This window comes from Tetrapisispora phaffii, chromosome 12 (genome assembly GCF_000236905.1).
Source record: "Tetrapisispora phaffii CBS 4417 chromosome 12, complete genome".
Classification (NCBI taxonomy): domain Eukaryota; kingdom Fungi; phylum Ascomycota; class Saccharomycetes; order Saccharomycetales; family Saccharomycetaceae; genus Tetrapisispora; species Tetrapisispora phaffii.
Genome location: NC_016531.1, coordinates 18,149 through 39,621, shown reverse-complemented (window position 1 = coordinate 39,621; position 21,473 = coordinate 18,149). Strand labels below are relative to the sequence as shown.

General features: G+C 37.9%; 9 protein-coding genes and 1 non-coding gene across 10 annotated transcripts; 5 read left to right on the top strand and 5 right to left on the bottom strand.

The window, feature by feature from the left end:
- Positions 1-50: 50 nt before the first annotated feature.
- Positions 51-542, bottom strand: EGD2 (Egd2p; the record flags this gene model as incomplete). Its single annotated transcript, XM_003687771.1, has 1 exon — positions 51-542. The coding sequence occupies one exon, from the start codon at positions 540-542 to the stop codon at positions 51-53; it is 492 nt and encodes a 163-aa protein (XP_003687819.1).
- Positions 543-768: 226 nt separating this feature from the next.
- MDM31 (Mdm31p) lies at positions 769-2,610 on the top strand (the record flags this gene model as incomplete). Its single annotated transcript, XM_003687770.1, has 1 exon — positions 769-2,610. The coding sequence occupies one exon, from the start codon at positions 769-771 to the stop codon at positions 2,608-2,610; it is 1,842 nt and encodes a 613-aa protein (XP_003687818.1).
- Positions 2,611-3,607: 997 nt separating this feature from the next.
- On the top strand, positions 3,608-6,748 carry NMD5 (Nmd5p; the record flags this gene model as incomplete). The annotated part of the gene is made up of 1 exon (XM_003687769.1): positions 3,608-6,748. The coding sequence occupies one exon, from the start codon at positions 3,608-3,610 to the stop codon at positions 6,746-6,748; it is 3,141 nt and encodes a 1,046-aa protein (XP_003687817.1).
- A 452-nt stretch (positions 6,749-7,200) lies between these two features.
- On the top strand, positions 7,201-8,850 carry UTP9 (Utp9p; the record flags this gene model as incomplete). The annotated part of the gene is made up of 1 exon (XM_003687768.1): positions 7,201-8,850. The coding sequence occupies one exon, from the start codon at positions 7,201-7,203 to the stop codon at positions 8,848-8,850; it is 1,650 nt and encodes a 549-aa protein (XP_003687816.1).
- A 165-nt stretch (positions 8,851-9,015) lies between these two features.
- Positions 9,016-11,214, bottom strand: SGM1 (Sgm1p; the record flags this gene model as incomplete). The annotated part of the gene is made up of 1 exon (XM_003687767.1): positions 9,016-11,214. The coding sequence occupies one exon, from the start codon at positions 11,212-11,214 to the stop codon at positions 9,016-9,018; it is 2,199 nt and encodes a 732-aa protein (XP_003687815.1).
- A 262-nt stretch (positions 11,215-11,476) lies between these two features.
- On the bottom strand, positions 11,477-11,549 carry TPHA0Ltrna4K. Its single transcript has one exon. It is a non-coding gene; the product is annotated as a tRNA-Lys (tRNA).
- Positions 11,550-12,873: 1,324 nt separating this feature from the next.
- Positions 12,874-15,207, top strand: RIX1 (Rix1p; the record flags this gene model as incomplete). Its single annotated transcript, XM_003687766.1, has 1 exon — positions 12,874-15,207. One exon carries the CDS (start codon positions 12,874-12,876, stop codon positions 15,205-15,207), a length of 2,334 nt encoding a protein of 777 aa, XP_003687814.1.
- A 25-nt stretch (positions 15,208-15,232) lies between these two features.
- MCM22 (Mcm22p) lies at positions 15,233-15,955 on the bottom strand (the record flags this gene model as incomplete). Its single annotated transcript, XM_003687765.1, has 1 exon — positions 15,233-15,955. The coding sequence occupies one exon, from the start codon at positions 15,953-15,955 to the stop codon at positions 15,233-15,235; it is 723 nt and encodes a 240-aa protein (XP_003687813.1).
- Positions 15,956-16,409: 454 nt separating this feature from the next.
- On the top strand, positions 16,410-16,673 carry TIM8 (protein transporter TIM8; the record flags this gene model as incomplete). The annotated part of the gene is made up of 1 exon (XM_003687764.1): positions 16,410-16,673. One exon carries the CDS (start codon positions 16,410-16,412, stop codon positions 16,671-16,673), a length of 264 nt encoding a protein of 87 aa, XP_003687812.1.
- Positions 16,674-16,931: 258 nt separating this feature from the next.
- MET5 (sulfite reductase (NADPH) subunit beta) lies at positions 16,932-21,227 on the bottom strand (the record flags this gene model as incomplete). Its single annotated transcript, XM_003687763.1, has 1 exon — positions 16,932-21,227. One exon carries the CDS (start codon positions 21,225-21,227, stop codon positions 16,932-16,934), a length of 4,296 nt encoding a protein of 1,431 aa, XP_003687811.1.
- Positions 21,228-21,473: the final 246 nt, after the last annotated feature.

Sequence of the window (21,473 nt, the reverse complement as noted above, 5' to 3'; positions counted from 1 at the left end):
GTATTGGAACGGTTGGCCCGTGGCTGTACATATTTACATACTATCTATACCTATTTAGATAACGACATAATAGCATTGACGATGTCACCCTTGTGTTCTTTCAAGGCCTTGATGGCTTTGTTTTTGGAGACATTAGCTTGGGAAGCGACCAGCTCGATATCGTCGGCGGCCAAGTCGCCGGCGTCGACTGGAGCGTCGTCGTCTTCCTCGACTGGAGCGTTGGCATTGGCCTCGGCTTGCAATTTCATGTCGTTCTGAATGTCCATTGGCGATTTGTCGCCGGTTTGCTCTTGCATGGATTGCTGGGCGGCAGCAAGCTTTTCGGTGAAGTTGTCGACCTTTGGCTCGCCGAAGACGACGTAGTTGCCGCCCTGGGTTCTGTAGACCTCTGGGTTTTCGATGGCGTAGATCTGGTTGTTCTTCTTCCTGAAGGTGACCCTGTTGATGGCTGGGACTTTCTTCAATTGGAACTTGGAGATGATTTCTCTGGCTTTTTGCTCGTTCTTTTGCAAGATGGTGACGTTGTTAGCTTCTAAGGACATTGTGGATGCGTGTGTGGGCGTTTGGGGGCGTGTGGGGGGCTGAGTTGGGGCCAGAGGCAAGGGAGTGTGGTTTTTATAAGTGGGCGGTGTGGGAACGTCGAGCGCGGTGGACGCATTTTTCAGCAAAAATTTGCAGTCACGTCGCACGACGGGCCCGAGATATAAGAAGCGCGGATGCGTTGCAAAGTGAGTTTTAAGGTTGTGATGGTTGGCGGGGGATGGGAGGATGAGCAACATGTTCACGATAGGCCGCAGTATGAGCGTTGCAAGACGAGCTGGATATATGAGGACGGGCCTGGCGAGGGGCCTGGCGAGCGGTGGCCAGGGGCCTGGGGCCCCTGGCCACAAGCACGACGCCAAGCACGACACACACAACACACACAACACCCACGAGCTCAAGTACATCACGGAGCGCGACCGGCTCCTGGCGAGGGCGGGCAGCGCCTGGCAGCGCCTGCGCATCAACGCCCGGTGGCTGCTGGCGCGGCAGACGCAGCCGCTGCGGTTCCGCCACCTGCTGACGACGTCGGTCGTGTCGGGCATCTACCTGGGCAACGTGGCGCTGCTGCTGTTCGGGACGACGACGCTGGTGTCGCTCGTCGTCGTGGTCGCCAACCTGTTCTCCGACAGCTCGTCGAGCAGCAAGAACTTCCTGGCCAAGCGCCTCGGCAACTACCTCACCAAGAACACGAACTACCACATCACCTTCGAGCACGCGACGACGGCTCGCAGCGGCGGCAAGACGCGCATCGTGCTGAACAACGTCGCGATCTCGCGCCGGCCGTACCAGACGCACACGTTCGAGGTGGGCCCCCAGCGGGAGGCGGTGCGCCGGGCGGAGGTGTCGCTGCGGGACCCGCCGCTGCTGGTGAGCGACGCCCACTTCGACGACGGCAACTACACGCAGTTCGACCTGACGGTGGACTCGATCGCGATCTCGTTGAGCCTGCAGAACTGGCTCAACGGCCGCGGCATGGTGCGCGACATGGCGCTCAGCGGCGTGCGGGGCGTGGTCGACCGCACGCACGTGCGGTGGGCCGACGCCCCGGGGGAGGGGTCCGCGGAGGGGTCCGTGGACCATGCCACCGGCCCCTCCGCGGACCACCGCAGCAGCCAGCACGCGGTGGGCGACTTCGAGCTCGCCGAGTTCACCGCCACCGACGTGCTGTTCACCCTGTACCAGCCCAACGGGTTCCGGCCGTTCCACGTGAGCGTCCACAACCTGCACCTGCCGCGGCTGCGCAAGAACTGGTTCTTCTACGACTGCCTCAACGCCCGGTACGCCAGCGGCACCTTCGACAACTCGATGTTCACCGTGCACCGCAAGCTGCCCGCAGCCGCCGAGCCCGCAGCCGCCGAGGTCACGGCCCCCGGCGCCCCGGGCGGCCCTGGCGGCCCCGGGGACAGCTGGCAGTGCCGCACCCGCCTGCGCGTCGACAACCTGGGCGTCGACCACCTGAACGCGGGGGTCGACGGGCCCTTCTCGTGGATCACGCAGGGCCAGGTCGACATGGTCGGCGACATCATGGTCCCCAACGAGGACCTGTTGGCCGGCGACCTGCAGTCGGCGCTGCTGCGCGAAATCACGCAGAACCTGAAGGCGATGGCGAGCGACCACTCCGTGCTGTACGCGCCACCCGGCTCGCGGGGCCCGCCGGGCCCCCATAGCCGCCGAACCCGCCGCTCGGTCGAGTCGCATCCGCGCGACTACTTTGTCATGGACCTCTCGCTGAAGCTGCACAACGTGCGCGCCGAGGTCCCCTACTTCACGCCCGACCTGAGCTACCTCAACTACGCGCTTATACGGCCCATCGTCGCGTACATCAACGCCAACAGGACGTACATCCCGATCCGGTGCCGCATCGTCAAGCCGACCCGCGAGTTCGAGGGCGCCTGGACCGTGTACGACTCGCTGCTGATCAGCGACATGCAGGTCAAGGTCTACGAGGCCATCAACGCCTACGTCGACGACGACAGAAGGAAACACCAGCGTATACGAAGAGTCGGCTTCTGGTCGCTGCAGATCATCCTGCAGATGTTCCTGCTCGGCCTGGGCTCGATAGCATAGTGATACATACCACATCCTACATACACGCCTGCATCGCTTGGCACGACGCCCCTTCTCGCGGCGCTGCGCATCCCTTGACATTTAAAAAACCGGCGGCGTTGGCAGCGTCTTGGCCACTCGCAAAGCACAATGGTTGGCTCCCGAAAGTGGAGAACTGCAACGAATAAACTGATGATGCATCGTGATTCTCGTGGCAGCGGTCCCGTGGTCGGGTCTCTGCGTTCCGTGGGCGTCTCCGTGCTGGTGGTCCGGGGTCTGCAGCACGTCCTGGCGCCCTGGCTGCCGGCGGATTGGCTGGCGGATGCCCTCGCCAGCGCCGGCGAGGGCGACAGCCCCACGCACGCTATGCAAACTGTACAGGATACACCCCCGGCAGGTCTGCCGGCGGCTGTGGGCGGCCCAGGCGAGCCTCTCCGCACGCTCGGAGAGGCATGGGCCGCGTTGCTGGAGCAGAAGACGCTCCTGCTGTGTCTCGCGGGGATGCTGCTGGTGCTGCTGCTGGCGACCGTCGCGGTCATGTGTGCCCCGGACAGGGCCCCAGCCCGTCGCCCGGCCGCCGCCATCCCAGTCACCGCCGCCGACCCCGTTCTCAAACCCGCATCCGCGCCTTACTATCCCTTCGGCGACAAGCTCTCCTTCTCGGCTGACAAACGACGCATTATAACAACAAGCACGCTGGCCAGCTCGCCAGCTGCGCAACCACACCCACCCTCCCACACAGCCCACGTCACCGCGGAAGACGCATACTCCCAGCCGTTCCAGTACTGACCTTTAAATACCATCTACATACTATGTACTCTGCATGGACAATACATAACTCTATCTAGTGCCCTGCAATGCCTCCGCGCTCGTCACTTCGCACGGCTCAAAATTTTCATGCTCATCGCATTCACCATCGAAGTGGGCAACTCTATAAGTTGAAGGCAAGCGACGCTGACCCACAAAACCCCCATTGCCCACGGCCCCCACAGACTCGAGGCACCACTACATCCCTGCAATGGACCCGACTACCTTGCTGCAGTGCTTCGAAGGCACATTGAACCATGAGGCAAGCATTAGAAACAGCTCCGAAGAGTACTTGAAACAGGCCAGCGCCATGCAAGGGTTCTTGGGCGCATGTCTAGACATCATATCACTCGAAGCTGTCCCAGAGAACGTTAAACTGTCGGCGTCTCTATACTTCAAAAACAAAATCACCTACGGCTGGAACGATGAGTACCAAAGTAGAAACGAGATGTTGAACAACAAGGTCGATAATGACGAAAAACCAGTCGTCAAAGCACTGCTCGTAAAGGCGATGCTAAGTTGCTCAAAACACTCTCCAAACTCGCTCAGAATCTTGAAGTCCGCCTTGACAGTGATAGTCAGCGACCAGTACCCGTCGAAGCTTTGGGCCGACCTGCTTCCAAGCTCCACAGAACTGCTTACTCAAGGTGACATGGATTCCGCCTATGTCGGACTCATCTGTCTCGCCGAAGTATTCCGAACGTACAGGTGGAAGGAAAACGACGCCAGGCAAGACCTCGAGGGTCTCGTCTTGCAGTACTTCCCAAGCTTGTTGCAGTTCGCAGAGTCAAACTTGTTCCAAGACGGCGCAAACATGAATGATCCAAAAATTGGTGAAATGGTAAAATTGATCTTGCAAAGTTACAAGTTCGTCACTTATTATGACTTGCCGTTCACTTTGCAACGTGCTGACTCCTTCATCCCATGGGCAAATTTCTTCGTTAAGATCATCCAACAACCTTTATCACAAGAATTCCTCTCAAAGACACACCAAAACGAAAGAAGTAATAACAGTTGGGTCAAGTGTAAAAAATGGTCATACGCAAACTTATACAGGCTCTTTCAAAGATACGCTTCCATTACATTGACTAGAAAATTCGAATATGAAGAGTTTAGAAATCTTTACATCAAACAGTTTTTACCTCAGTTATTGCAATTGTTGTTCCAGCAGATTGAAGAATGGGGTCAAAATAACTTATGGCTAAGTGACGAATCTATCCATTACATTTTAAGTTTCATCGAACAGACCATTGTTCAAAAACCAACTTGGCCACTTGTAAAGGACCATTACCCAACTATTTTACAACACGTCATTTTCCCATTATTATGTCCAACTGAGGAAACGTTAGATACATTTGAAAACGACCCACAGGAATACATTCACAGGAACTTGGAACTCTGGGACGATAGTTACTCTCCAGATTTGTCTGCTGTGTCTCTGTTAACAACGACAGTGAACAAACGTAGTAAAGCCACTCTACAACCAACTTTAGAATTTGTTATTCGAAATCTACAAATGAACGCAACTGATATCCAAACTATGCCTCTAGAAAATGCAGTCAAAATTGAATCTGCTCTAAGAATTTTCTCAAGCATCGTCGATAGATTGACCCTTAAGAATTCCCCATATTTAAATGAGATTGAAGGTTTTTTAAACGTATATGTCTTCTCGTATTTTACTTCACCACATGGCTTTTTAAGAACACGTACTTGTGAAATCAGCTCAAAACTAGGCATGATTGATTTTAAAGATGAAACTATTCTTCCAAAAATCTACCATGGTGTTTTAAGCTGTTTAAATGAAGAGTCCGATAGTTTGCCAGTGAAGTTATTGGCAGCATTAGCTATACAGGCTTTCATTCATAATCCACAATTCCAAGAATCATTATCAACTATTGTAGTACCGACTATGCAAAGCTTATTGTCCTTATCCAATGAGTTCGAATCTAACGATATTTCAGGTGTTATGCAAGATTTCGTTGAACAGTTTGCTGAACAACTTCAGCCATTTGGTGTTGAACTAATGAATACTTTGGTTCAGCAATTCTTGAAAATTGCAATCGAACTGCACGATGCCTCAAATATCGATCCAAACAGCATAATGAATGGTGATGTTCCAGATGAAGGTGATAAACAAATGGCTGCAATGGGTATTCTTTCTACTACAATCTCCATTTTATTATCCTTTGAAACCTCACCAGAAATTGTCAAAAATTTAGAACAATCATTCTATCCTGCTGCTGAGTTCATTTTAAAGAATGATATTGAGGATTTTTACCGTGAATGTTGTGAATTCGTTGAGAACTCTACTTTCTTATTGAGAAGTGTGACTCCAATCTCTTGGAAAATATTAGAATGGATTGGAGAATGTAACGAAAAGGAGGATAGTATGGTTTCATTCTATTTAGAAGATTTTATGTTGGTTATTAATAACTACTTACTTTACGGTAAGGATGAACTACAAAAAAATAACTTCTATGCCAAAATTTTAATTGAAATTTATAAGAAAGCCATTTCAAATTCAGAAGAGAATACATTAGATGAGATGAACGTTATTTTTGATTTTTCTCAAAAAATGGTTTTAACATTTGACACAAGCTTATCAGATATATTAAGACAACAGTTCTTGGAAGATGCAACAAACTCTATTATTGTAGAAAGATTAAACATTAAAAAACAAGTAGTATTCGGTGTTACCTCTTTCAATGTTATCGTGGCTAATTTAGTCATAACACCTGAGGTTACTTTACAATTTTTAAAGCATAAAAACATACTAGAATATTTCTTTGAAATTTGGTTGACTTTCTATATTCCAAACTACAAGAGAGTTTATGATATCAAACTATCTGTTTTGGCTCTCTTAAGTATTGTCACAAAAATGAATTCAGATTCTCTGATTAATCTGGGTCTCCAAAATGTTTTCTCAAAAATGGGAAGTTTGTTAATACAATTATTTGCAAAATACCCAAGTGCGTTGAAGTCGTTAGAGGAAAAGCGTAAAGAATTCACTTCAGACTCATTCAACGCGTCAGAATTTGCAGATTGGGGAGAAGATTTCGCAGCAGATGGAAACGAAGATGATGAAGATGACGCAGTTATCAACGAGTACATGAGCCAACTGAAAAGCGGAGGTATGAACTTTGTTTCTGAGGATGGGTTTGATGATGATGGGTTTGACGACTTAGAGGAAGACCCATTGGTTGGTTCTATTCTTGATCCAATCAACTTGTACGATTCATTCAAGCACTCCATAAGCTCGCTCCAACAAACGGACGAGTCCAAATACAATGCATTTGTACAAACTCTATCCACTGATGACCAGAGTTCCATGACTCAATTGTTAGCATTATAATCACATATATAGTATAGAATATAATAGCCTTTTACACAATAATACTAATTCAAGAAATAGATATTTTCTGCTTTCTCTTCAAGAAGTGCAAGTAATCAAAAAACTGTCAGATTCAGTAACTTAGAGTCTCCCATCAACCTTTTAATATTCTAGTAAACTATCTTCTAGTCTTTGAGCATGTTGTATCTTGCGATGACCTTGATCTATATTTTTCGTCAACAATGATTGAACTGAAAAATTTTGAACAATCTCATCGCATCTCATCGAAGAGACATCTTAGAAGTACTTTTATCGTAATTTAATGATTATGGTCTATTGACTGTTGAATAGATCTTTGAGTTAACTAAGATATTTAATATTTAAAATGCTCATCTTTAACTTTTAAGTTATTGTCACTGTTTCTCCGAATGACCTAAACACAATAAGAAATCGTGATAGACAAGATATTGAAAATGAGTTCTGAAATGGTTGGATATTTTTCTCTGGATGGGAGCCAATTTGCATTCCAAGCCAATATCGCACAAAAGAACTTTGTGGATGTGTACCCACTAGACTCGTCTAATAACTTCAATGTCAATAGTTCCCTTGTGACACGCATCGACTATGAGAGCAATGATCTAATTGCTGATGAAGCTTTATTCATGGGTTGGTGTACTTCTCCTGCAACTACTGCAAGCAAGCTCAAGAGAGATACCGATGGTGAAGGCATTCCAAAGGCTGATAATCAAGAAAACTATTTTGTCAGTGTATTTCCTGAAGGCAAGATTGTCGTTTTTGCTCCAAATGGTAAAGACATCGTTAATATTATTAAGAACAAGCATGAAATTACTCATACAGATATCTCAGATGAGTTTATTTGGATCGTAGATGCTGATAATACTGTCAAAAAGTTCCAATTCAGTGAAACAAAGCCTGCAAAAACTTTTCATCTAACTGATGGCAAAAATGAGGAGATTGTACATTTCCAGATCTTGAATTCTGGTTCTAATCCTATTGTTGCAGTCGCTTCAGAGCAAACAGTATACATAATAGACGCTTCAAAAAGAAAACCTTCTACAGTGGCTAAACTGGATGTATTTGGCGCATTAACTTGTCAATTACTAGATTCAGATGATAAAATTGCCATTGCAACTGTGGAAACCCTTTCTGTATTCGACTTGTCAACTGGTGAAATTATCAATACCTGGAAGATTCAGTCTGAGAAAATTAAGAAAAATGGTAACTTGTTGTTCAGTGTAAACGTTGACGGAAACCTATCTATCTTAGATATGAAGAATGGAAAACTAGTGAATACAATTAGTGTCAATAAAACAGAGATCATCGATTTTTCGATTATTGGAGATAGTCTAATGGTAGCTTGGTTAAACGTAAATGAACCAAACTTCAAGAAGCTTTCAATAGAAGATATTAAAAAGGAAAAATCAATTGAATTAAAAAGTGGTGCTGAAGAAAGTGAATCTGTAATTGACCAGAAAAAAACTATTGATGACATTAAGGTTGAAGAAACTGGAAAAAAGATAAAGAAAAAGGTTTCAAAAGCTGAACAAGATGAGACAAGCAATGAATTAATAATACTATTAGATACTGATGGAAAAAACGATGAAATTTTATCAAACATCACTTCAGAGAGTTGGAATAGAGACAGAATTAATAAATTTATAAAGATTAGATTAACTGCAGACTCACAAATATTGAAATTATTCAATCTGTTATCTGATATTGTAGAAAATAATATTTGGAACATTGATGATAGAATTTTAACATGGTTAGAATGGTTATTGACCTTAAAGAGTAGTTATTTGAATTCATCTAAATCGAAACAAGTGGCGAAAAAATTGAAGCATTTCAAAGTATCGTTAAAAACTTCTGCTGAAACGTTACCAATTTTAATTGGTATTCAAGGTAAATTGGAAATGTTGAAGAGACAAGCACTTTTAAGGAAAGAATTAACTCAATTAAAACTAGAAAATGATAAAAATGAAATTGTGAATATCGACGAAGGCGAAACAAATGTCAAAGATAAAGATGATAGTGAAGATAATATTACCTACGTGAATGGTGAAAGTGATGCATTTTTTGATGCATCTGAATTCAAAGAATAACAATATTAAGAAAATAAAAATAAAAATATGCATGTAATACGTTTTTATAAAAATAATCGCGTATAATTAATCTATATATTGAAAATGTAAAATAAGCATTATATTAATAAGAGAAATTTATTTTTAATATAACCTCAATAACATTTATAACTCTTTGTGTACTAATTATTTTACACTGTTTGTTTGTATCATTACCATCTGTTGAGCCTGATCACGGATCATTTCTTTCAAATCTTCAACGTCATTTTTCAATTCTTCGACTTGTTCAGTTTTTTCACCCAATATAATTAAGGAAGTTTCTAGTTTATTTTCAACATCTTTATATTGATTCTGAATTTTCGTATATTCGTCCTTCAATTTTTTAGTAGCATCATTTTCCTCTAACAGTTTGAGTATTTCAGCATTAGTATTTGATTTCTCAGCTTGAAGTCTATTGTTTGCTTCAGTTAACGATGATATCTCAGATTCCAACCTTCTAATCTCCGTACCTAATTTTGTTACAAGTTGTGCATTGAATTGCGACTGATTTGGAGTCGCATTACTTTGTCTTAATGCTAACGATGGCATGCTGTCAAATGTCGAGTCCTGCAATGTGTTCATTTTCATTTGCAAATCAGTAGCTTCATCCGGTATCGACTCATCATCGGAATGATTGACCAACCTCTTTGTATCATCTTCATCAATGGTGGCATTATCCTCTGAGAAATCGTTAGAAATATTATAGTCTAATGGTGGTCTAGTGCAATCCATCCAATCTTCTTCAAAATTTATTCCACCATTGGCTGACTGTATAGAAGCCAATGAATTAATTCGAGAAGCATTCGGAAGATTCGGTTCCAAACGTTGACCAACTTGCGATCTCTGGATTTCGTATTTCTTTTGTAAAAGTTTATAGTCACTCTGTAATTCATCAAATTGCGATTCATTATCAGCTAAGGTTTTGCAAAGATCAATTATTTTTGATTTTGATTCTATATTCTCTTGTTTCTGTAACTCTAATTCTTGTTTCAGATTTTGATATGAAGTTTCATTAGTCGAAAGCACATCTTGTAACCTAGATTTTTCTTTCTTAATGTCATGCATCTCTGATTCTAATTCGTTTAGTTTTTTGTTTAGAGTGTTCTCGATACTGGTCCAGTTTTTCTTACTGGAGATTAATTGTTCTTGTAACATGTTGTATTGTTCAGTGGTAAACTCATTTTCATTGCCTGAACTACTTTCAGTTTTTCCAAAACCTACGTTAGAGGAATCGTAATTTGGGTTATCCAATGATATCCTTAATTGTTCAATTTTTGATTCTAAATGCGTCACTTGTGTGTTATGATTTAATATCATTTCTTTATTCTTTTCTTTGAATAGATTTTCTTTTTCTTCCAATGCTTTGCTCAAATTCTTAACTTGTTCTTCCATTTCAGTTGCTCTCGACGAACCTTCCTTTAAAATATAGCTTTCTTGTTTCAATTTGTTTAATTCAGTGTCCAACGATATGTTTTTAGTTTTTACGATTTCATTTTCTTTCTCCAAGTTATCAACTTTATCCTTTAATGAATTAAGCTCATAATTCATTGTGTCTAGTTTCGTTTCAGTGTCTGCCAACGTTACTTCATACTTAGTTAAGGATTTGTTTAATTTCTTTATCTCCTCCTTAAATTTACGCTCTCCTTTCTCCATTTCATTTTTCCCTTTCGTCAATTGAAAGTTTAAATCATCTCTTTCCCTTTTCAATTGGTTTTGTGCTTCTACTTTCTCTTTTTTCAATTGATTCAAAAGATCTTCTTTTTCTTTCTTTAATTGATTCACTGATTCTTCTTTTTCCTTTATCAAATTTATGAACACTGAGTTATTGTTTTTCTTTTGTTGTTTTTCCAAATGTTTAACTTCTTCTTCTAATTTCTTCTTAGTGTCAAAACTACTATGGGTATATTGAATGATGGATTTCAAAATCTTCTCAGAGTCAAACCCTTTAACACCATTAGGAAACAGCGATTTCCACGGTTCGTTGTTTGTATCAATCAGATTAATAATATCAAAACTATCAACAACATTCGAAGGAATCTGTTCATCTGTAGCAACTACTTTCACAGGTTCAGAAGCTCTTAGTGGTGATACTATAATATTTTCTTGAGATTTCTCAACAATTTCTGGCTGCTCACCTTCGCTAACTACAGATGGTTCGGGCTTTGTCGAAGAATGCTCTGCAGGCTCAGCACTATGTGTCTCTTTAGTATTTCCAGAGATTTGTCTTAGCTCCTGTATATCTTCCTCATTGGTTTCATTAACTTTAATCAACTTCTTACTTTTCTTCTTACCTTTCTTGGTAGCCAGGGATAACCTCTCTTCTAAGGACAATTTTTTAGAAGACATATTAATAGTTTGAGAGCGCTGAATCTCGTCGACCTTCGAGCAGTTAAAAAGATAAATGCTGGCAAGTTTTATTTAATCACTCTTAAGTATCATGTTAACTAATTGTAAACGGTAATTGAAAAAAAATGCATTTGTCATTAAAAAGAGTCTCACAGTTATTAGTTTATAGAATTGAAATATGCATTTTGCTTTCAATGGAGAAGTAAATATCAATATTTTACCCGGACTAAATTATATGCATATCGAAAAAGGCAAAAATAAAAGCCCTGTAGGGGGATCGAACCCCTAACCTTGTGATTAAGAGTCACACGCGCTACCGATTGCGCCAACAAGGCCTAATTTTTGTGTTCGGTTTTGTGAAACACAGTATTATCACGTGCGTTGGCTAAGAAGCATATTTCCATTCAAAACTATATTAAGAGTGTCAGTAATCTTATATTTACAACAGAAGTTATGGTAGCTATGATACTTTAGTTGTAAAGACAAATTGCAAGTAGTAGAGTTAAACGGGGTTCAAGGTTAATAAATGATCGTTTAGTTAATACAGTCTATATATCGTTAAACCCGTTCACTTAACATGTCATTTAATAGATGAATTCAAATAAATCGAGATATAAAAGGAACAGAATCTGATAATACTCAAGTCTCATATGCAACAGTGTATGATAGTATTCTAATAGTATTTGCTACTTGTAGTTTATGTAATAAGAGAACCAATCAGATTAAATATTATAATCCCTACCTGCTAACTATGAACACTAACAAAAAACTTAACTACCCAGTCAGCGCCAATACCATTGAATCTGTTGCTGGTTCTATGCTTGTTTCACAGATTGGTCTTTATTATATATATATATAGCAACTATAATACACACAATAAGATCTTACATGGGGAAGTCTCTTCTTTATATATGCGAAGACCTAGTTTTGGGGTTAAGTTGTCCACCAGCTCAATTCCTCCAATTATTGCGTCAACGTAATCCCGTTATGCGATCGTATGAGCTAGTCAGCGTCATAGCGCTCAATGAGTGATGTTGTTGTCGTAAAGATATCTTTACACGGGACCAGTGCTAATTCAACTTCTTTGGAACGCACTGATACTGACCATTCCAATATGCTCTCTACCATAACTTAAGCCATTGTATTAGAGATCTGACGCACATATCCAGGTAAAAACTAACGTGGCGGGACTTATTGCAGTTGAAATTAATTTATTTTACTTTCGTCCTTTCTGTGAGCTCTAAGTCTCCATATCTGAGGTAGTTAACCGATATGAATTATCTGTAAAGATGCATTTACAACAAAAGTGAGGGGCGGAAATTCTGGAAAGGTCCATTGAACAAAACATTTCAGCAGCTAATCTAAATTCATCTAATCTATCTTGTAACTTTTCCGGAAATGATGAGACCAAATACACCATTTATCCTTCAAGTCACCATATATCTTGCATTTAGTGACACTTGGAGGTCACTGACACATTCGTCTAAAGTGATGTCACTACAAATTTTTCCAGTGCTCATCTCATCTCATCTCATCTAGCAGACTTTACGTACATATATAAATTATAATATCCAGAGCTGATGTACCAGTGCTCGGGTTTGACTCAATGCGACAATCAATTACTGTAGTCTATCGAAGTGTAGCTAAGTCTCTAAAAAAATGACAAGCAACTTCGTCCCAGTTGCAGTTCTGGCTAACCAGTTGGAATCGTGCAATGGCTCCGACTTTCAAATCCTGTTAAGACACTTGAGATCTCAGAATTACATCAAAGAGAATTTACTTAAATCTGAATTGTCTCTTTTATCTACAAAGATCCTAAAACTGTTAAACTCTGGTAACAACTACCAACTTTGGAAAGGTTGCCATGCGGCAACCGTTATTTGTTCATACAATCCATTAGTTCTATGTTCATTTTCTGGACAATTTTTGGCAGCTGTCTACTCTAAATTAGAGCAAAAAGTGAACTATTACAACTCTATTATTGACACCCAAGAAGGTAAAGTCATCTTAGAATGTTTAGTGTCAACATCTTCTATCTTAATGGATCAAATGAGAAATAAACCAACTGTCTCAAGAGAAGGTTTAGTTCCGAAATTAAAAGCTATCATTCCAACTTTCATTACTTTATGCCAATACCAACCAAAATTATGTTTACCTGTTTTAAAGAATTTATTGTACAAAAACTCTACGACTTTTAAACCTTTTGTTAATAAATACCGTGTTGTATTAACTAATTTGATAAATATTGATTACGATACTTTAGACAAAGAAACTCAAAAATTAATTTGTGTTAACTATGCTTATTTACATTTGATAAAAATCCAAGCAACTGCAGCTAATGATGATGATGCCACTAAAGCTCATCATAAGCTTCATCAAGATGAAGCATGGAGAACTGGTTTGTTTTCTGTACTAGGCCAATTTAAAGATGTCTTTGAATTATGTGGAGAAATTTTAGATTTAGAACATGATAAAGAATTATATAAATTAATTGAGAGTTTGCCTACTGACTTAAGCAAAACAGATAACAAAAGTCTATTGGAACTATCAAATTTGAATTTAGACATGAATAAGCCACTTTCTTTATGGAAAATTCCACAGCGTTTGAACCTATTAGTTGATTTGTTATCTGCTTTTATTTCATTACCAACACCATACCCTGTCAGAATTCCGATCGGTGGTATCAATGCTGTCTGTGAAAGTGCATTATCTTTGACTCAGAACTTCATTCCATTGAAACGTGATTTACGCCGTGATAGGGAACTAACTGCTGTCATCAATCTTGTTTTATCATCAGTTCAGTTTTCAGGTATAAAGTTGTGGAAAGTTATGATTGATAGTTATGGTAAACACTGTTTGTCCTATTTACCAAATATATTAAGTTCATTGGAGTTATTCATACCATTACAGCAAAAATCTACCAAGATTAATTTTGAAGCCTGCACAGAGCTTAAGTCACAGTTTTTATTATTATTTTCAATAATGAATTCTCTATCAAAACATGTCGGTCACCAATTAAATGAACTTGATTTAATTAATAAATTGATTGATGTTTCATTAGTTTTAGTTGAAGATTCATCTCTGATCGAAACTTTATTTGATAACATTGAAAAATCCAAAATTGATGCCTCTAAAACTGGCAAAAGCAAATCAAAGAAATCTCAAAATAGAGACAAAATTGGTACAATTACTGATATATACACTCATCCGTCTCAATTTGTTATAAAAGAATCATTAGTCTTATTTGATGAAGTTAACAGTTTCTTATGTTTTGTCTTAAGTAATTGGAAACTAAATGCTACACAACATGTGAAAATAATAAATTATTCAATCTCTAGATCATTAAGTTTTAAACAAACTATAAGAAAAATTCCATCTTCTTTTGTTAAATTGTTGAGAACTGTTACAATCTATCCAGGATCAGATCATATTTCTATCTTACCAATTGCTGTGGACCTACTAAAAGAGTTTGGAGATCCAATATTTGATGTTATGATTCACCCTAGATTGCCAATGTCCATTATTCATTCAGTTGCTAAACCTCTGTCAATTGAGGTCAATGACATAAAAGATGATGATGTTGAAAATGAACAAAGCGATGATCAGACGAAATTAATGGATATGTCTAACGCTGGAGAAATTTCAGAATCTCAAGAAAATTCCAAACTTAAACAGATGATTGAAGATACTAAAAATTCTTCAAAAATAGTTGTTGATGAAACTAAACTATTCAAGAAAAGATCAATGCAAGAAACTGAAAAGTTGGAAGAATCAAAACGTATCAGAGTTGATCAAACTTCAGCTCCAGTGACTATTAATCAACTAGATGTGGAAGTTACAAAGTATCCAGAAGCTGAACAAGTCGAAAATGTCATTATAAGTAATACTGTAGTAGTAGAAGAAGAAGCTGCTCCAGTAAATGAATCTGAAGATGAAGATTCTGAATTTGAAATTCCAGATATTGTTCTAAGTGGAGATGAGGATGACGAATAATTTTACAACTTTATATTATTATGTATTATAAATCTATACTTGAAAAATCCAGAAGCCTTATGTGTTTTTCACCAGTGCTCTCTTGTTCAATTACATCAACTATATTTGTTTTTGATAGCAATCTGTAAAGATCCTTATATTCGGGAAAAAAATCAGATACTAATAGAGAATCATCATAATTTATTAATCTCGATAGCAGTTTTTTAACTCTCTTTGAATTTCTTTCTGAACCCATGTTTTGTGAAGACAGCAAATCAATCGATATATATTCTTCAATTAAATTGTTCAATTGTCGACGAAGTATTTTATTTTTCTGTGATGGCAATAATATCAAATTAGGGTCTTCTTCATTTGATTCGCTTTCAACTCTTTGCTTTATTAAGTTTACAAGTTCTTCCAAATCGGAATTTATATTTTTGAAATAACTAGTGTATGCATTGGTATTCTTGTAATTTATCTCCAGAGATTCTATTGCTTCTCTAGATGTCTTATTTCTTATTCTAAGAGAAGTAGATGCCAAACTAATACCAATTGGATCAGATCGCTCAGGAAAGAACATCACCTTCCGTAAAAACTCCTGCCATATAGCCTCATCTACTTCATTTGTGCTCTTGCTTTCTTTCTTTTCATCTTTTAGTTTCTGAATCGCATTCCTAGTTTGCTGTAAGAAGTACCTTTTATTCTCTATTTGATTTTCTAATGATTTGATATAAACATTCAATGTACCTTCATTTGTAGCTCTGATCATATTTATCCAATTTATCAGTCTATTTTTCTTGGCCGTTACTCTTCCTTCAAGATCATACCAATATACTGGTAGTAGTGCACAAAATGTATGTGGCAAAGCAGACTTCTATGTATGTATGATTCTTTATATCCATTTCAACTTTTATGCATCAATTGCTCATCGAATATTTTGGATAACTTAGTGTTTATTTATAACGTATTCTATCATCATAAACCTTATTAAAATATGTCATCCGGGTAAACGTTACAGTGATTCCTTAAGACATCGATTTGAATATTTCAAGAGTAATACAACTATAAAAAGAGTAATTTGTAACTTATTGTAACTTATTATAAGTTAGTTATTTAAAAGAATACATAAGAGAATTTTTGTTGAAGTTCTGAAATATACTTAACCTGAAATATACTCATTGTTCAAAGCTAAGTACAAACGTAACATTATAATTTGGAAAATAATGGACTCTATCGATCAAACTGAACTTGCAAACTTAAATGAAGCTTCTAAAAAAGAGTTAACAACTTTTATTGAAGCTGAGAATTCAAAACAAAAAGTACAAATGTCTATTCATAATTTTACTAACACATGTTTTAAACAATGTGTCACCTCTATCAATGGTCCTGATTTAGATAATAATGAAGAACAATGCTTAGCCAATTGTGTTAACAGATTTTTGGATACCAATATTAGAATTGTAAAGGGTCTTCAAAGTATGCAATAAAGGAATTAAATGACTAAAGAAATTGAAAGCATCTTTTTTTAGAATAATAATAATAATAAATAAGTGGTACATAATGCCATGTTTGTAAATATTTAATGGTAAAATAAATATCACACTAAAGGTAATGAAAAACCATGTTATTGCAATGACTAGTAAGATAAAAATGGTATTTAATGTTCAATACGTTCATATAAATATAGTTATTATTTTTTATTGCCTAAAAATTCTTTTGATCTATTTTATTTAATTTAAAACTATTTACAAGGCACCTTCTGGTAAATCATCATGGAAATATTTACCTTCTGTTGTTGGTTTAATGACACCATCTCTAATTAAGAAATCACCGAAGTGCTCGCCATCATACCTTTCCAAAGACCATTTCTTGAATAAAGGTTTAATAATTGATAATATTTCGTCTTCTTTAATGGATGCTCTGTATAATTTGTTTAGCCTTTCACCATTGTAACTACCACCTAATAATAAATTATAAGTACCAGGTGCTTTACCGACTAGTGCAAGTTCAGCTAACCATGGACGGGAACAACCATTACCACAACCTGTCATTCTCATTATGATAGAATCATGACGTAAACCATATTCTTCTAAAATATCTTCTATCTTAGTAATTAGAACAGGTAGATAACGTTCTGATTCTGCCATAGCCAAACCACAACTTGGAAAGGCTACACAGGCTGAAGATGACAATCTTAGACCACTAAAGTTTGTATTATCTAATTTGTATTTTTTCATTAATTCTTTGACTTCATCAAGATGTGTATCGTCGATATTGTCGACTAGTAAATGTTGATTAGCTGTTAATCTGAAATGACCACTTCCCCATTCTTTTAATAATCTAGCTAGCTTTCTTAGACCAGTTTTTTGTGGTAAATCAGCTGTATCAACGACTCTGCCGTTCTCAATATACATAGTACAATGATTTAAACCAGTTTCATCCTTAACCCAACCAAAATAATCAATGTTTGAAGTAATCTCAAATGGTTGTTCAGGTTCAAAAACTTTGCCGAAAAGTTCCTCAGTTTTCTTCTTGAATACTGGTACTGTCATATCATCTATTGTATACTTTAAACGAGCATGCTTACGGTTTTGACGATCACCATGATCCCTTTGTAAAATAATAACTGCTTCAATAGCCTTAAAGATATCTTCTGTCTTTACAAAACCAAACGATGAACCTGTTCTTGGATAAGTCTTTTTGTTATTGTGAGTTGTACCCATACCACCACCAACATACATATTGAAACCTTTTAGATTTTGATCCTTATCAATAATTGCAATTAATCCAACATCACTGGACCACACATCGACATCATTGTATGGAGGAATTGCAATATTAATTTTAAATTTCCTTGGCAAATAAGTTTGACCTAATAATGGTTCAACATCTACTAAAGCATTACCAGCGATTAGTGTTTTCTTTTTATTCGGTCCCTCCTTTCTATTTTCCCATTTAGATGGCCAGGAAGGATCCAAATCCCTGTCATCATTCCCTTGTAACCAAATTTCATGGTAAGCAGTTGTTCTTGGTAAGAAGAATTCAGATATATCATGGGCTACCTGTGAAACTTGCTTATGAACCTTAGCGTTTCCTGGTAATGAAGCCACTGTTACGTTTCTATTAACATCACCACAAGCTGCCACGGTATCTAATAAAGTAGAATTAATAGCTCTTAAAGTATGCTTAATATCTTTTTTAATAACACCATGAAGTTGAATTGTAGCTCTAGTTGTAATTTTCAGCGTACCCACACCGTTATTATCCGCTAAACTATCTAGCACTAACCATTGTTCTGGCGTTACTTTGCCACCTGGCAATCTACATCTTACCATGAATGAATAATATGGTTCCAAACCTTGAGATTTACGAGTTTCTCTGATATCACGATCATCTTGCATGTAAAAGCCATGAAATTTTGTTAATTGTTGATCGACAGCACAAAGAGCACCTGTTGATTGGTCTGCTAATCCTTCTTTTATAGTACCTCTTAGGTAGTTTGACCCTAGTTTCATATCCTCATTAGTTAATTCTTTTGGTTCATCTGCAACTGCAGCACCAGAGACGCCTAATGCTTCCCATAGGCTAGCTTCCCACTCTTTGTAACCAGTTTGGAACCCATCAGCATCCTGATCATCACCAAGACCTAATGGAATAATAGGTTTTGCAGATAATAATTCTAAACGCTTAAATATATCTTTAGCCGGTTTATTGTAGTAGTGAGCATCCTCTTTACGCGGCCAATATTGAGAATCACCTAAACCGAAAACAGAAAAGTTTACAGATGCTAAGTCTAAATCTAAAGTAGATTTAATTTGGTCCCAAAATGCTTTACCATCTTGAGGCAACTCACCTTGACCAGCTGTTGAAGTGACAAAAATTACATTTTCTTCATTTGGCAATTCTTCGATAATAATATCGTCCATTGATGAGACGGAAGATTTTAAACCTCTTGCTGCAGCTCTATTACCTAATTTTTTAGCTAATGCGGTGGCATTACCACCATCTGATGCATAATAAATATGTAATGGGGGGCCAGATAAACCTTCTAGTAATTGATCAAAAGCACGTTTTGCTCTAGCATTTTGTTTTTTAGTTAGCAAATCACTAGCTGAATCTTTTAAGTTTCTTGCAAAATCAGGTGATTTTTGTGCTAATAATGACAATTTATTTTCACGATCTAAAAACTTTTGTAATTCATTTCTTATAACTGAAGAATCTAAACTAAAAATTTCAGTTTCCTTTTCTTTTGATGGGTCATATCTGTAAAGTGGCCAATAGCCAGATTCAACAGCTATTTTTGTTTCCTTTAAAATTTCCAAAGGTGTTTCATTCTCTGAATGATAAGGCAAATATGCTAGAACGATGGACGGACCATTAAATTTAGAAGCTTCGATCAGAGCACTTAATAATTGTGTATATGAAGCATATACGGCAACGGAGGCAACATAAACATTTGCGTAGTTCATTGCATATAGACCAACATCCTTTTTTCTGTCTTTGGCAGTGCTATTCTTAATCTTATCATAAGGTTCGGAGTCGATTAACAATACGTTAATGTTTTTCTTGGAAGCAATAACTTGATGAATGCCGGAATTGCCTAAATCATATGACCAAGCATCTGAACCAATTAACCAGTTCAATTTAAATGTATAGTCTTGAATTTCATTAGATATTGATAAAAACTTTTTAGCACCCTCGGAATTCTTATTTTGGAGAAGTATCTCATAAATATTCTTACCAACCTCATTAGCGGTTGATAATGTTTCTTCGCTCAGTTCAACCGAATTGAATTGAATCCACTTAGATAGTAACTTGACTAAGTCGGTTGCTGCATCAAAATCATATGAATTAATATCCAAAGATTGTTTAGCCAATGTTACTAATGTTTCACGAATATGTTGACTGTTCAAAAAACGACCGAACCCGTATTCTGGATTGTTTTCTTGTACATTTGCACTATTAAATTCATTAAAAATATTCAAGTTCGAACCAAACAACTGTTTCAAAACTTTCAAATAAGCATCTTCTAAATTGATTGCATTTTCAATAGCGGAAATATATAATTTAACATTCTCAGAGTCAGTAGCATAGGGGGTTCCTGAAAATAATCTTTCATTAGGTTTATCAGATTTCAAATTATTAATAATACTCTGTAAACTTTCATTGACATTAATTAATTGCGAAACGTTACTAATGATTAATTGATCGATGTTCCTTTCCACTAATTTATTAAAATCAGCAAAAAAATCCAATAAAGCAGGCTCGATACCAAAAGTTGATTCGGAATTGGAATTTTGGACAACAACAATTTTTTTAACAGTTTTTGGAATTAATTCAAATAATAAATCGAGATTCCATGGTCTATAAATATAAATATCAATTAATGCTGTGTCAGTTGGTAAATAATTAATAAATTCATTTGCGTAAGCTGATAAATTAATAATTATATTTTCGGCAGAACCGACATTTTTACTATAAAGTTTGAAATAGTCTAAATGAAGTTCATGAATTGTCTTCTTCTCTTCAACTTCAATTTTTTTAATATCCAAATTTAATTCTTTTAAATTTATCTTCTTATTCTCCATATTTTTGTAATTAATGAAATGTAGTAACGGAGTCGATGTTTGGGTAGCAATTTCAATTGATTTTTGTGCATTTCTTACAAAAGCATCTAAATCACTAGAGATTAAAATTGGGAATGCCAAATCTTTCAAAGCAGCCGCGATAGAATAGTCTTGAAAATTTAAATCAACATTGAAAATAATAGGTAAATTTGTCAAAGTGTAAAATTGTGGTAAAGCCCTTAATAAAGTCCATTCATCGATGAAGATAGTAGTCAAAGTGTTTTCATCTAAACCATTGTTTATGATAGACGATAATGGATCATTGTTATTGATTAAATGGATTGCGTTTTCATTTTCCAAAGAATCTATAGTTTGAGACTTTGTGGCAGTAGAATAATAAAACTTATGGTTTTCTACTGATTTCGATAAATAAATCAGAGAATCTAGTGCATTAGCGCCAGTTCCATCAGACATATTATTTTCTTTTGTTTTCTAGTTATTATCTTTTTTTAAAAAAATATGAAGAGTACTTCTATGTACCAACGTTGTTAAATAAACGGTGTAATAAATACGTTAATGTAATAAATAAATAGTGCTACTTGCTTGGTTGATAAGTTTTCGGGTTAGTTTAATGAGTAATAGTAACCTTTATATTTAAAGATCGTAATTTTCTTGAAAAAAAGATAACGTCCATAATTCACAATTACTTGCTGTTTATAT